The following is a 16771-nucleotide window of genomic DNA, read 5'->3' as shown; positions in this document are numbered from 1 at the left end:
CTTAGCCTTCTTCTTTCCAATGAGAACAGACCCAAGTCTCTCAGCCTTTCCTCATAAGACCTTCCCTCCAGACCAGGCAACATCCTGGTAAATCTCCTCTGCACCATTTCCAATGTTTCCACATCCTTCCCGAAATATGGGGACCAGAACTGTACACAATGTTCCAAGTGTGGCCGCACCAGCGTTTTATATAGATGCAGCATGATATTGCGGCTACGGAACTCGATCCCTCTACCAATGAAACCTCACACCGAATGCCTTCTTAACAGCACTATCCACCTGAGCGTCTTTCTGTATATTTAAGGCTGAGATGGATAAATTCTTGATCAGTGGGAGAATCAAAGTTGCTGAGGAAAATGCAGGAAAGTGGATGTGAGGAGTGTCAGATCAGCCATGATGCAATAGCAAAGCAGGCATGAGGGGCCAAACAGCCTGCCCCGTTTCTATTTTTTGTGGTCTCATTCTCCTGCCAGTGATGGTGACATAGAAAACAGGACCAGGAGGAGACCATTCAGCCCTTTGAGCGTGCTCCACCAATCAATATGATCATGACTGATCATCCAACCAGTAACTTGGTTCCTGCTTTCTCCCCCATACCCTTCGATCCCTTTAGGCCCAAAAACTATATCTATGCTCCTGCTTGAAAGAAAATCAATGTTTTAGCTTTAACTGCTTTCGAGTTTACTCTTCTCTGGATGAAGACTCACTTGTATCCCACAGTTCCTAAGTTTCTATGCCTTTTCAAACAATTCTGCTTCCAAAATCATTGCCAGTTGCACTATTTTACAACAAATAAATCAATCTTGGATGTGCCAGGGCTGTTTTCTTTGGATAAGAGAAGATTGAGAATAATCTGGTGCTGAAATTTGTGTAATCTTAAGTGGAAAAACCCCCTCTCCTGACCTTTTGATAGAGGGCAGTGAAATAACTCCACAGAGACCAATATCTCATCATCGAGTCACTCTTTATTTACACGTGGACTATTCTCGACACTGATCCAGCTCCCTCAGAGCCAGCTCTCAAAGTGAACAGGATGCCTAACACCCCTGTTCTTAAATGACAGCCAAGGCTCCCTAATTGGATCAGGTTAACATCCCCAAACAGGGAGCTCATATTCTATGAGGTCTACATGGCTGACCTTTTTACAATCACTACATCAAAGTCACTGATGAAACAGCTGAAGATGGTTGGACTGAGGTCATTCCCCAGAGAAACTCTTGCAGCGATGTCCTGGAGCTGAGATAACTGACCTCCATCAACCACAGCCATCTCACTATATTCCAGGTATGACTGCAACCAGTGAAGAACTCCTCCCCTCAGTCCACCAAATCCAATTTTGCTCAGGCTCCCTAAAACTACATGTGGTCAGTTGCTACATAGATTCTGCTCAGTATGTCACCTATCTCCTGACCATTACAGGTAGTTGTTTTTTAATAGTTCATCGGATGTAGGCATTGCAGGTTAGGCCAGCATGAATTGTAAAGTCCCAATCACCCTAAGGGCAGCTAAGAGTTAATTATGTTGCGGTGATGGCAGATTTCCTTCCTTAAAGGATGTGAACCAGATGGTTGCATGGTTGCCATTAGGCTTATTTTTAAGCAACATTTTTGTGGTTTCTTATTTTAGCTTTTTTTGTTATTCTTATTGCTTCACCATTAGACATGGTTAGATTTGAGCCTATGTCTCCAGGAGATTTTCCTGGTATTCTACCTTCCTAATCAAGTGACACTACATTGTAACAACTCATTGCCTTTGCAGTATCCAATGTCTTCAACTCCTTCTGGCTATCACATAAAATGAATCACTTTGATTGAAAGCTGGCCATGGTGATGTTGGGGACCTCTGGAGGAGGTCAACGTGGATCATCCACTCAGGACTTCTGACTGAATATTAATACAAATAGTTCAGACTTATCTTTTTCACTGATGTGCTGAGAATGGCGATATTGTGATGTCTTCACTTCCTATCAATTGGTTAATTGCTCACCATCATTCACAGTTGGATGAGGCAGGATAGTAAAATTTACATCTGACCTGGTTGTGGAATTGCTTAACTCTGTCTACCATTTGCTGTTCCAGTTGTTTGGCAGCTTGACTAGGTTGATAGCTCACCTTTAGGTATGTATGGGACTGACCTTGACATGCCCGCCTGCCACAGTCTTCATTGACCAGGCTTGATCCCCTTGTTTTGTGGTGAAAGTAAAGTGAGGATATGCGGATGCTATGAGGTTGTAGGTTGTTGTTGAATATAATTCTGCTTACTGATGACCCATAATGCCTCATGGTTACCCAGTTTACGTTGGGTAGATTTGTTTGAAATCTATCCCATTTAGCACAGTGATAATGCCACTCAACATGATGAAGGGTATCCCTTAATGTGAAGATGGTACTTCATCTCCACAAGGATCTGCGGTGGTCACTCCAACCAATACTTTCAGACCTGGTGTAGCAGCAAGGACCTTTAAGATTTTGACAGCTTGGTGGGAAGGAGCCACTCTTGCTCTCACTACCAGAATACATTCTATGACCTTGCCACCATTAGTGCATCCAAATAGTTTTCAACATGGAATAGTCTTCATGGAAGACCTATTGTCTGTAAGGTATGTTTCAGCGAGTATGACTAATCGTTGGGATAGCGCTCCCACTTATTGGCACAAGCCCTGGGTGTTCATGTGGAGGACCTTCAAGGTTGACAGTGCTGAGTTTTCCATTGCGATTTCTGGTGATGCTGAATGGACATAGAATAGAGTCATAGACTTGTATAGAACGGAAACCGACCCTTCGATCCAACTCAACCATGCCAACTAGATATCCTAAATTAATCTAGTCCCATTTGGCCCATATTCCTCTAAACCCTTGTAATTATATCAGTCTCCACAATTTCCTCTGGTGGCTCATTCCATGCACACACCACCCTCTACTTGAAAATGTTGCTCGTCAGGTCCCTGTAAATCTTTCCCCTCTTCCATTAAACTTATTACCGTCTAGTTTTGGACTCCCTCACCTCAGGGAAAAGACCGTTCACTCTATTCATGCCCCTCATGATTTTTATTCATTGCTTTCTTTTCAAATTTGTTGTAGTTTTGACACAACTAAGCAATTTGCTGTCACCCATGTTTTTATAGGTCTTAAGCCCTCAGGAGGCTAGCCCAGGGAAGAATATCAGATCTCCTTCGCTAAAAGACATTAGTGACCAAATGGGTTTTCATGACCATCGAGAGTGGTCAACTGGTTGAGATTAAACTAGCTTTTGACTCTTCTGCACAGTTCCAACCTCTGATTCTCCCGATGGAGACAAGTTCCTCATTTCATTTCATCATTTCCTCTGTAAGAGACATCATTCATGGAGTTTTAAATTCCACCAGCTTCCATGTGGAATTTGAACTCATGTCCCTGGATTACTAGCTCCGGCCTCTGCATTACTAGTCCATTGATAATGCCACCACCCTACCACCTCCCCTTCTTTATCCAGCCTTTCCTCTGTGTTCGAAAGCTAAAAGCACTGAATGCGTTGGTAAAATGATGAGGAAGGGATGAGTCTAGGAGTTCCTCCTGCAAAAAATAGCCTTCATAACTCATCCACCTGTTTAAGAAAGCATGCATCTTCATCTTTCACTGATGACTTATTTGTATTTAGTAAGCCAAGTGATTCTCATCTTTCAGAGCTTCCAACCTCATATTGAGCAATAAATCAGCTCTAATTGCAGTATCCTCCAACTCGCTCTAAGGGATGAGGCCTAATTTGGAATGGTCAATGGCTAATTCCCAGGAGTTAGGCGAGCAATATATCAACAAGGATATATTGGCCTTGGAGGTGGTGTAATGCAGATTCACCAGAATAAGACTGGGATATCTTCAGCTCAGAGCTTATGAGCTGGAGACTGAAATATGACACTGATATACGTCAGGGACAGAGTAAGTTTCCTCGCTTCTTTGTCTCAGGAGGTGGTTAAACCTCTCAGGATTTGGTCTTCTGATTTAATCTATGATCCGTGACAGAAAAGTGTGGCCGAAACGGAGGCAGATGAGGGGTCAGAAGTGTGGGATCTGCATCCTTTGCAATTGTCCAACAGGTTTCAGGTTATTTGAGCTTGTTTGGGTGAGCTTGAAGGCTGCAGGATGAATGGATCAATTGACAGACCATGGTTCATGAGGCCATTCAAGTGGGTGAAGCAAGAAGGAATATAGTAGAAATCCAGGCCAGTATATGGAGGGGTGAAGGTACTGTTCTCTGCAGCAAAGAGCAAGATTCCAAACACTTTTGTTGCCTGCTCAGTTCCAGAGATCAGGACTCCAAGGCGGACTTCAGGACAGGCAACAACACAAAGTGGCCAAGCAGAGGCTGATAGCTTAGCTCGGTAGCCATGGGCATGACATCAACTGGGACCTTGGGTTCATGTCACACTAGAGTATACTGCACTATACGCTTTCCCTCACACACACACTTATGTACTCACGCACTAACACAGACCCTTGCTCATACACAAGCTCTCTCTCATATGCACATACATACATGCCCCCACACTTGCACCCATGCACGCACCCTCTCACAGGCTTATACCTCATCACGCCCATAATTTACCGAGCGTTCACACGTGCAAACACACACTCTGTTACGTGTACTCACACTCGCGCACACACTCACTCACTCTCTCTTCTGCATGCACGTGCACATATAAGTCTATGGGGTGAATCTGTATTTGCAGATACATTCTATTTTGCTCAAAAAATGCACAATCTGCAGGTAGTCAATCCATGTAATATTTGGTAAAATCCATTTTGGAAATAGAACCAGTCTGATTCAAGATTGGGATACAGAGAGACTCTAACCTCACACCTGTTATGCATTATCTGAGCTGAGATGATACATTTTGTTTGAAAATCTGAAGTTATCTTGAGAATGTGATTTAAATGAAGTTCTGGGATGTACATATTAAAGAACCGAAGCCAGCAAAGCCATTCTAAAAGATGAAAAACTTAACAATCTAGGTTGTTCAATGTGTCATTTCAGCTGCATGACACTGTAAACCTTTGCCATAAATTCTGTGTCTTATGGTCCTGCTCCACAACCACCTGGTGAAGAAGCTGTGCTTCGAAAGCTAGTGTTTCCAATTAAACCTGTTGGACTGTAATCTGGTGTTGTGTGATTTTTAACTCAGTATAAGGAGATAATGTCAAATTAAGAAGCACCACCACAAACATAATATTTGTTTGATGTAAAAGGATGGAAAGGGAAGTGATGGCTATTACCATAGGACTAATAATCCATAAATCCAGGTTCTGGAGACCTGGGTTTAAATCCAACAATGCCAGATGGTGGAATTTGAATGCAATAAAAATCTGGATTTAAGAGTCTAATGATGACCAATGCCAATTGTCAGCAAAAACCCAAGTGGTTAACCAATGTTCTTTAGGGAAGGAAATCCGCTGACCTTCCCTGGTCTGGCCTACATATGATTCCAGACCCACAACAATGTGGTTGACTGTCAACTGTCCTCAAGGCAATTAGAGGATGGGCAATAAATGCTGGCTCAGCCAGTGACACCCTCATCCTATGAGTGAACAGTAATAAGTGACTTGAGCCAGCTGTGTAATTCGCAGATAGCTCATATGATGGAAGAAATTGATCCATTGCTCAAAGATTGGTTTGGCAGAAGTGGTTCCAGTTCATGGGGGACTGACACCAGTTTTGCTGAAAGGGGGACTGTCCTGCTGGGTCCATCTGAACTGTCCTTGAGTTGATGTTTGTACTGTTAACAGTCTGTACAATAGGGAATAAGAGAAACGTTTAAACTAAATAGTGCAGCAAAGAATTAAGTTTGGTAGATGTGATGAATTAAAGTGTAGAGACAAAACAAGGTAAAAAATTATTACAATAGGAAATGACAGATTGTGTCGTGAAGGGACAGAGTCAAATCTAAGAGTAAATCAACAGTTACGGCTAAAGATTACAAAAAAAAGAACAAAACTGTGTCTGAATGCAAGTAGCATTTGGAAGAAAGAGATGAACTATTGTGCACATAGAAATAAATTTGTCCAATTTAACAGTTATTGCAAAGACATAGCTACAGAATGACATAGAGTGGGACCCACATATTGATAGGAAGGAAGGACAGGAGGCTTGGAAAAGATGGAGACTAGGTGTGTTAATTAGCACATTGGAGATGGATAACAGTTTGGATATAGATGAAAAGCTTTGAAGGTAAGAAGTCACTTGTTGGTGTACAGGGTCTGTAGGTCACCCCATGATAAAAGGATTATAAAGAAGAGAATATGGGGAGATTTCTTTTTTAAAAGTATGGGAGTAATCACAAGGGCTTTGATCCTTCATGTAGATTGGACTAGAAAAGAAAACCCGTGTGTGAAAGTAGCCGAGGTGAGAAGTTCATCCAATATTGTTGTGATAGTTTCTGAGGACATTATGTCATGGAGCTGGTCAGAGGGCAGGTGACACTGTGCTTGGGAAAGTGAAATGAAATAGGATCAATGAATCAATCTTACAGTGGATGGTGTCCCTAAGTAGCAGCGATCATAACATTATGGAATTTTATGGTCAATTTGTGTGAGAAACTGGAGTTGTTGGAGACTAGTCTTTCAGATGGAAGTTTAGGCAGTGAAATAAAACAACAGATTAGCATTACTTGGAAGAACTGGAAGAAGTGCTGTGACATGTTGTGTAATGGAAAGGTACTGCTGACTCTGAAAGGAAGAATCTATACGACAGTTGTGAGGCCAGCCTTATTAGATAGAGCAGAAATTTGGGAAAAATCAAGAAGACAGCAGCAATAACTTTTTTTAATACAATCCCGCCATTGTGGAAACAGGTCTTTCAGCCCAACAAGTCCACACCAACCCTCCGAAGAGTAACCCACCCAGACCCATTCCCCTACATTTACCCCTGACTAATGCACCTAACCTATGTTGTGGAGGCAGCTTGAATTAGGGCATTTAAAAGTAACTAGGATTAGAATATCCTTTATCGTTACATGTACTCAAGTACAGAAGTACAGGAGTAAAGTGAAAGATTACACAATGTCACCTCTTATGGTGCCATTTTAGGTACAAGTACCAAAGTACAAATCTTAGACACTGAAGAGGAATAAAAAGAAAAGTAGTTGCATTACTTTTACATTACAGTGTTTAAAGAATAAGGTAAAAATAAGATATAGTTGGAGGATTAACGTTCCAGTCAGATAAAAAAAAATGAAAAGGAACATTGTGCAAGGTCAAGGGAAGAAGGCAGAATGGTATTAAATGGGCAGCTCTTTTGGAGAACTGAAGCAGGCAAATGGGACTGAAAGGCCTCTTTGTTTGCCATAACAGTTCTGCGATTCTGTATACAGGTGGTCAATGGAGATTAAGGAAGCTTCAAACAATGTAGCCGAGGAGAGATTGAAATGACATGGTTATCTACTGCAGAGAGAAGGAGGAGATGGAGTCAGGTGGATGTGGAGCTGGGATTCCCAGGAAGAAGGGGGAGAAGAGCTCAAACCAGATGAAAATGTGTGGTGATTTTGCAGCAGCCCAATTGGGAGATGAATGGCTGAGTAACAGGAGGATGTGAATTTGAGTATTTAACCAGAATTGTAGGAACCCCAGCTGAAACAGAAGCCAAAGGAAAGAAAACTGTTGAGTATAGAGCACCCTTAAGATTAGATTGTTGATGTTATCCAGGCCTCAAGTTCCCAATAACTTTTCGTGTCCTGATTCTGATGGAGCCAAAACTCTCAGTTTGTGGGCGCAGGTTTGAACTTCACCTTTGCTAGGAGAGTAAGAGTACAAGAGGGATTGGGGAAGGAGAGTGGGAGGGACAGACTCGACGGAGTGATGACAGTAAAAGATTGGGGATAGTGGCAGGAGAGATTGGAGGAGAGAAGGAAAGAATTTAAGCTGTGGTGGGGGCGAGGAGGGGGTGCTGGGGCAGTTTGTCTCCTTTCCAAGCTGCATTTTTTTGTTTCTGTTCTTGATGAAATGTTTTTTAAGCTTCCATGAACGTGTTCCAAATAATCTGTCATCGCTGGCAGGCACCGTTGTAAATTCTATTAGTTAGGGATATTTGACATCAAACCTATTGTAAGCTTGTCATGAAAAATACTGTTTACAATGGATTGTGGCAGGACTGCTGTCTGCAATGTGAGCTGACGACTAAACAATAAGCAGATTCAATATGAAGTATTTCTGCACTCTATGTCAGTACTTAGGCAAATTATGGGCCTCACAGTTCTGGAGGATGAATAATCAGTGCCATACAACCCACTTCTTTATTTGAAAATGTGAATTAGGAGGCCAGGGAACTAACAGATCATTTTGAAAGATGGTGTTCTGCAACAACTGGGCCCCAACGAGAAGCGATCTCAACTGTAACTCATGAAATTATAAGTTCAACTTCAACTTCTCAGGCTACATCACACAATTCGGGCAAAAAGTCTCAGTGCACTACTAAGGGAGCGCTGTAGTGTCAGAGTTGTTACTGAGGGAATGTTACACTCTGCGAGTGGTAGTTACTGAGAGAGTGCTACAGTGTCAGAGGGTCAATCCTCAGGAACGCCACACTGTCAGAGGGTCAATATTCAGGGAGCTCTATCCTGTCGAAGGATGAGTACTGAGGGAGTGCTGCACTGTCAGAGGGTCAGTACTGAGGGAGTGCTACACTGTCAGAGGGTCAGTACTGACGTAATGAATGATTAAATTCATAATTATTTATTTGTAGTCAGAATAATGGAAATGTACTCTGAATCTTCAGTTTCACAAATACCATCAGAAGTAGTCACAAAATATTTTTAAAAAACGCCTTTCAACTATTTGTAATCCATATTTCTATGAGCAAGTTATCATGGAAGCTCTCCTGTGTAAACATCACACTCTAAATATATTCACCTCCCTTGAGTAGAGCTGTTTCTCCTCAGTCTCGCCAAGTGTCACCCATCAAATCTGACAAACTTTCCTCCCTAAGTTGTTTCAAGTTTTACGTTTGTCGCATTATTTGAATTAAAACAAATTCAAAAGTAGGCACAGGAGTTGGTCAGATTTCCCAGTCATAAAACAGATATTGTTTCAGCATTGATGGGAGACACGCATTGGTAACCTGCTGAATCCCATTTACCGAAGACTCTGAAGGAGTAGTCTGGACAACTGAAAATTCTGATGGATCATTCCCTTCTGCCTGGGCCTCTCCAAAAGTCTCTCTTTAAATTAAACAATTCAGTGCCTTCCAAAGAAATTAAGTCAATAGTTACTCAGGAAATGTTAGTCAGTTTAAAAACACAGTCTAACTCCTAAGTAACTGTTCAACTGACCCCATTCTTAACTCACACAGCAACAACTACACCTCCCCCAGACCCATTACATTCTCCAGTCCCAGATCTGACACGTCTGTTAGCAGACACACCCCTCTCCTGTTCTGGACCTAACACCCTGACACTGCTTCGGACCCGATGCATCCCTTCCCCACTTCATCCCTTGGAATCTGAAGACCTGTTATCCACCTTGGACTCAAAGCCCACACCTCCAGACCTGATTTTTCAAAATCTGACCTACTCGAAATACTGCACCATTTACCTGGTCCCTTGCACCCTGCACCTTACCCCTAGCTACCTGACATCCTCACCACCTGGTACCCTTCTCCTCATGGCACCCTGCCCCACCTGGCACTCTGATTACTTACATGTCAACCTCCTCCTACCCATCTGGCATCCAACTCCCCAGGCACCCAACTAGCAAACTGCTGCGATTGCCACTTCTTGGAAAATCTGTCCCAGGATATCCGAATTCAGATGAATGGCTGAAGATTAGTTCACTTCTCTGTGCTTTGATTTTTAAGCCCCCCTCACATGTCTTCAGATCTTGGCATGAGTCCTCTGCTGGTAAACTCAAGGAAAGTCAATGTGCCAATGATCAAATGGACAGACAGATATTTAGGTGTGAGTGCCTCATAGACAGGTTTTTTTTTGTTTTGTCATTGGTTCCTGGCAGAAATATAACTTGGTGCCACAGAAAATAAATCTCAGTGTACCTGAACACTATTATCACTGCCTGTGTCTATAAGCTGGAGATCAAAGCACTAACAGGTAAATTCAGACCGAGTTAGAGGGACATATGCCCTGAGTTGTGGGGTGGACAACAGCGGTATCGGATTGGGAGGCTGGGTATCTGGCTTACTTTTCAAGTGACGCGCCCTGCCTTGGCAGCACTCCCAACGACTGGCTTCGGATCACAGAATAATGAAGTTTTTCATTGTCATATGCTAGAAAGGAAAAGAAAGGCTGAAGAGAATCATGAAGCCAACAGAAGACCAAAGTTTTAGAGCTAAAATCAAAGAAAATTACAGCATAGGAACAGGCCCTTCAAACCTGCACCAATCCATATCCTCTATCTGAACCTGTGCCTGTTTTCTAAGGATCTGTATCCCTTTGCTCCCTGCCCATTCATGTATCTGTCCAGATACATCTTAAATGATGATATCGTTCCCGCACCTACCACTTCTACTGGCAACGCGTTCCAGGCCCCCGCCACCCTCTGCGTAAAGAACTTACCACACATATCTCCCCTAAACATTTTCCCTCTCACCTTGAACACGTCGCCCCTAGTAATTGAGTCCCCCACTCTGGGGAAAAAGCTTCTTGCTCTCCACCCTGTCCATGCCTTTCATGATTTTGTAGACTTCAATCAGGTCTCCCCGCAACCTCCGTCTTTCTAATGAAAATAATCCTAATCTACTCAATCTCTCTTCATAGTTAGTGCCCTCCATACCAGGCAACATCCTGGTGAACCTCCTCTGCACCCTCTCCAAAGCATCCACATGATTTTGGTAATGTGGCAACCAAACTGTACGTAGTGTTCCAAATGCGGCCAAACCAAAGTCCTATATAACTGTAACATGACCTGCCAACTCTTGTATTCAGTACCCCGTCCAATGGAGGAAAGCATGCTGTATGGCCTTCTTGACCACTCTCCTGACCTGTGTTGCCACTTTCAGGGAACAATGGACCTGAACGCCCATATCTCTCTGTATGTCAACTTTCCCCAGGACTTTTCCATTTACTGTATAGTTGGTTCTTGAATTGGGTCTTCCAAAATGCATCACTTCGCATTTGCCTGGATTGAACTCAGTCTGCCATTTTTCTGGCTAACTCTCCAATCTACCTATATTCTGCTGTATTCTCTGATAGTCCCCTTCACTATCTGCTACTCTACCAATCTTCGTGTCATCTAATGAGGCAACCGATACCTTCCTCCAAATCATTTATATACATATATCTCAAACAACAGTGGTCCCAGCACGGATCCCTGTGGAACACCCACTGGTCACAGGTCTCCATTTTGAGTAGCTCTCTTTTTGGTTTATTAATCAACCCTTTTTTCCACATCTGCTGAAATCCCAACTGCTTCTAACCCTCAGTTTTGTGGCCAGTTTGAATGGCCTTTCCTTGGACCTAATTTATCCCTCATTTATCCCTTGTCGAAATACCTTTCCTGTTTTATTTTGTGCCAGTTAATGCAATTCACCATCGCATTCTTAATGGCAAATAGTGATGTGCTACAAATGCTGGCCCAGCCAGTGAACCACATCCCATGACTGAATTTGAAGAAAACTCTTTGGGAAGTTACAACATGGTTTATGTTCAGAGTTCGAAGTTCCCACAACACTGGCTGGTCGGATGTTCCCAAGGCCAGAACCTCAGCAGTCAGGTACATAGTAACACCTATTCTACTCCTTTCCTTTGAAAGTAAACTGAAAGTAAAGCTTCCTCAATACTGTCCCTCTCAGACACTCCCAGGACAGGGACAGCATGGGGTAACATACAGAACAAAGCTCCTTCTATTCTTTTAAACTGATAATAAAATTTCTCCACACTGTCCCCATGAAGTACAGTCAGGACAGGGACAATACTGGGTAGGATACAAAGTAAAGCTTTCTCTACCCAGCTGTCCCCTGTCGAACACTCCCAGGACAGGAGCAACATGGGGTTTGATACAGAATAAAGCTCCTTCTACTCTTCTTAAACTGAACTTAAAGTTCTGTCTACTCTTTTCCTTCTGAAATGAAATTCTCTCGAATTGTTCCCATCAAACACTGGCAAGGCAGATTCAGCATGGGATTGAGAAAGCTCCCTCTAGACTAACTAATTAAATACTCCTCAACAGAACTAGGATTTCAGAACATGTGGAGCTCACGCCCAGGACGCACAGTCACTCAGGAACAGGATGGAAAAGAATCAAGTTCTTTTATTTCCAACGACCTAACACCAGCATATTTTACTGTCCAGTTATCTAAGGGTTGTTCCACTATAGAGTGTCCTACTTGCTGAATGAACCACACAAACATGTCAATGCAAAACCTTGACCTTCCGCAAACCTGAAGAACAAAGGCAGCAGATGTGTAGCAACACCGTACGATCTAAGTTTCTCATTAAGTCAGCCCTTCCAAAAACTTTTCTATTTCTTCGCTACACAAACTTCAGTGGCTAAGAAAGCTGACACTCTTATGGCAATGGTTTCTCAGTTTACATGGGCTCAATAATTGTTAGCCGTTTTCTTCAAAGGGAAGTAAGCTTCTATTTGATGTGAATTCATTCATGAAGCCGTAACAATGATGGGCATCAGAAACATAGTATTGTAGATGATGGCCAGCCAGGCCTTAAACCTGGTAAGAAAGAAAAGCTTCCTGATCCACTTTCATGTGTTTGGAAGCTGGAGGGACCACAGATGAAGCACATGTCAATCAACCTCTGTTCACCACAGCATTGAGTGACTTGCCCATTTCCAAAGCAACTTGGCAACCGAATGAAGGGACCAGAAATGATGTGCCCACAAATCTCTCTCATGTAGCTCACCAAGATGATCTATAAGAGCTTCCCCAGAGTAGCCAGTAATAAGTTTTTCTAAAACAAGAAGTTCTGACATGCAATCCCTCTCAACTGCATTGCAAGACAAACATTCTACTGTGAATGCATCACACCCTGAATTTTGGGTTGGGAGGGGAGGAGTGGGTTTCATAGAGCGAAGAAAATAATGTATGTCTCAAACTAGTTACTAATAAATGAGAAAGAATGATTTGATAGCAGCAGTCAATGAACACTGCATAGCATAGAATCATAGTGTGGAAAGAGGTCAGTCAGCCTATTGAGTCTGCACCAACTCTCTGAAGAGCATCCCACCAGACCCAGCCTCCCAGCCTATCCCTGTAACTCCACCTGGAGTTTTCACCATGGCCAATGCACCTATCCTGCACATCTTTGGACTGTGGAAGGAAACAGGAGCACCGAGAGGAAACCCAGACAGACAAAGCTGGAATCAAACCCAGGTCCCTGGCACTGTGAGGCAGGAGTGCTAACCACTGAGCTACTGTGCTGCCCTTCAAATGATCTGTTTCTGTATGTTTGACTCTATGGCTCTAATTACTTTCATATCGTCTGTGACACTAACCCACATACCCAGACAAACTTACACTCCTAAACACCCATTCATCCTCACACACACTCAATACTTAGAATTCTCAATGCTAAAACAGAAGATCCTAGATTCAAATCCCATTCCAGAAATGTGAGCACATTATCTATGCTGACACTTCCAGTGTAATACCGATGGAGTCACACTTTCAATGACCCAGTGTTAGTAACGCCTAGCAGATGTTATGAACAGACAAGTCAGATGCCAAACTGGAACATTGCTTAATAGATTGCCTAGTTGTTGCTCGTCCTAGAATCTCTCCAGACTTACATTGGCTGCACGGTTTCATATATGTTCATAGAGACACAGAAGATAGGAGGAGGCCATTCAGCCCTGAGAGCTTGGTTCACCATTCATCATGATCATGGTTGATTGTCCAACCCAATAATCTCATCCTGCTATCTCGCCATAACCTTTGACCCCATTCAATCCAAGTGTTACATCTGGCCACCTGTTGAATACATCCAATGTTTTGACATCAACTACTTCCTATGATAATGAATTCCACAGGCTCACCACTGTTTGGGTGAAGAAATGTCTCCCATCTCCGTCCTAAATGGTCTCCCATGAATCCCCAGACTGTGACCCCTGATGGACACACCCACTATCGGGAACGTCCTGCCTGCATCTACCCTGTCAAGTCCTGTTCGAATTTTACAGGTCTCTGTGAAATCCCTCCTCATTCATCCAAACTCCAGCGTAAACAGCTCTAACTGAGTCAATCTCTCCTCATACGTGACTGTAGTTAATCAGTATTCAACTAGCTGTGAAGCACTCTGAGGCATTGTAATAATGCAGTTAGAAATACTCACTTCTTTTGCATCCACACTTCTTAATTCGCCTGGGATCAACAATATCTTGATGACATTCAATGCAGTATATATTTGCTCTGTGGGTGTGAATAATCAATGCATTAAGCTATGGATGAATACTTCAAACTCCATTTAACAATCCAAAATGACTGTGACCAGAGGAAGTGGATAAGTAAAGAGAGTGGTCCATTCAGCTTCTCCCAGAAAGCATTTTGAAATTTGCATGAACCATACTCTGGATCACTGATAGCATTCATAGCTCTGGGTTAAAAGATTGCAGGTTTGAGTTACACTTTGGGCCCTTTCGCAGATAATGTCTAGACTGAGAATCCCCTTACCATAAAAATACACCTCTTAGTTTTGAACACACCCACCTGAGGGAAATGACCATATCTATGCCCCTCATAATTTTATGAACCTCTGTAAGGTCACCCTTAAACTCCACCACTCCACTGGAAACATTCCAAGCCTATTTTTATAAGTCAAGCTCTCCATTCCCAGCAACATCTTATACATCTTTCTGAAGCCTCTCTAATTTAATAGAAAGAGCCATGGATAGTGTTGTAGAACAGAGAGACCAAGGCATTCAGGCTTATAATTATTTGAAATCTGCATCATTGGCATTCACGGTGGATAAGAAAGCACTTGGTGTGCTTGCCTTCATTGCTCAGACCTTTGAGTATAGGAGTTGGGACGCCATGTTGAGGTTATACAGGACATGGGTGAGGCTTCTTCTGTACTTAGTGCAGTTCTTGTCGCCCTGCTATAGGAAGGATATAAGTCCTCACTGATATAAATTGTAAAAGATTGAGATAAGGGAATCATGGGTTATAGGACATTGATGAGAATGTAAAATTCAAAACGCAAACAGATTGGCCATGATCTTCTTGAATGGCAGAGCAAGCTTAAGGGCCGAATGATCTTTTTCTCCTCCAAATTCATATGCTTGGATGTATTGAGAGAGAGCAGCATTGCTGGAGGCTGATTTTTGGGGAATTGCTCCACTGTCAAGGATTAGCATTGAGGGAACACTGTTCTCTAAGGTTCAACACTGATGGAGCACGACAAGGTCAGAAAATCAGTGATGAGGGTGCACTGACTGTATATTTGTGGGAATTGGTACTGAGGGACAGCTGTCCTGTTGGAAGGTCAGTGCTGAGGAAGAGATGGTACTGAGAATCTGACAGTTTTCTGATTGGATTACACTGTAATACTGTTTTGATATTGGGATAAGTACAGGAAGTATGAAAATATGGTGAAGATTAGTGGGAAGCCAGAGGATTGGGAAGCTTTTAAAAACCAGCAGAAGGGGAGAAGATGAAATGTCAGGGCAAGCTAGCTTGTTATATCAAAGGAGATTGCAAGAGGTTTTTCAGATATATAACAGTTAAGAGAGGCAAGAGTGGATATGGGCTTGTATAAAAATGAGGCTGGAGAAGGAGGAATGGGGACCAACGAAATGGTGATGGAACTGAAAAGGTATTTTATATCACTCAGTGGAAAACATCAGCAGTATGCCAGAACTTCAAGAAGGTCAGAAGGCAGAGGTCAACGTAATGACCATCACTAAAGGGAGGTGCTGGAAAAGCTGAAACATCTCATAGAGTCATAGAGATGTACATCGTGGAAACAGACCCTTCAGTCCAACCCATCCATGCTGATCAGACGTCCCAACCCAATCTAGTCCCACCAGCCAGCATCCGGCCCACATCTTTTCTATCCATATACCCATCCAGATGCCTTTTAAATGTTGCAATTGTACCAACCTCCACCACTTCCTCTGGCAGCTCATTCCATACACGTACCACCCTCTGTGTGAAAGAGTTGCCCTTTAGGTCCCTTTTATATCTTACCCCTCTCACCCTAAACCTATGCCCCTCTAGTTCTGGACTCCCCCACCCCAGGGAAAAGACTTTGTCTATTTATCCTATCTATGCCCCTCATAATTTTGTAAATGTCTCCCAATCTTCAGGAGCTTCTGAAAGAAGCTTAATCACCTTGTTTTTATAAGTACATATGCATAATTTTGGTTCAAATGTTAATTATCCATATTCAGCCCAATTTCTGCCTTTGGTTAGAAAGATGGTTCAAATTGGTATGATGATGGTTAAAATTTCAAAACAAATCTTATAGAACATAGAACATAGTACAGCACGGTACAGGCCCTTCAGCCCTCGATGTTGCGCCGACCTGTCATACCAATCTGAAGCCCATCTAACCTACACTATTCCACGTATGTCCATATGCTTGTCCAATGACGACTTAAATGCACTTAAAGTTGGCGAATCTACTACCGTTGCAGGCAAAGCAGTCCATACCCTTACTACTCTCTGAGTAAAGAAACTCCCTCTGACATCTGTCCTATATCTATCACCCCTCAATTTAAAGCTATGCCCCCTCATGCTCGCCGTCACCATACTTGGAAAAAGGCTCTCCCTGTCCACCCTACCTAACCTTCTGATTATGTTATATGTCTCTATTAAGTCACCTCTCAACCTTCTTCTCTCTAAC

The 16771-nt window shown here is 42.8% G+C and overlaps 1 protein-coding gene across 1 annotated transcript in view; it reads right to left on the bottom strand.

The window, feature by feature from the left end:
• LOC140459553 (calcium-activated potassium channel subunit alpha-1-like) overlaps positions 1–16771 on the bottom strand; it is a 106623-nt gene that overhangs the window by 39599 nt on the left and 50253 nt on the right. The window contains exons 20-22 of the mRNA XM_072553798.1: positions 14261–14337; positions 10158–10242; positions 9103–9184 (exon numbers count right to left, since the gene is read on the bottom strand). Of these exons, the coding sequence (XP_072409899.1) occupies positions 9103–9184; positions 10158–10242; positions 14261–14337 (244 nt within the window). The remainder of the gene's footprint in view (positions 1–9102; positions 9185–10157; positions 10243–14260; positions 14338–16771) is intronic.

Source organism: Chiloscyllium punctatum, chromosome 35 (genome assembly GCF_047496795.1).
Source record: "Chiloscyllium punctatum isolate Juve2018m chromosome 35, sChiPun1.3, whole genome shotgun sequence".
NCBI classification, from domain to species: domain Eukaryota; kingdom Metazoa; phylum Chordata; class Chondrichthyes; order Orectolobiformes; family Hemiscylliidae; genus Chiloscyllium; species Chiloscyllium punctatum.
This window is presented reverse-complemented; position numbering and strand designations above follow the sequence as displayed.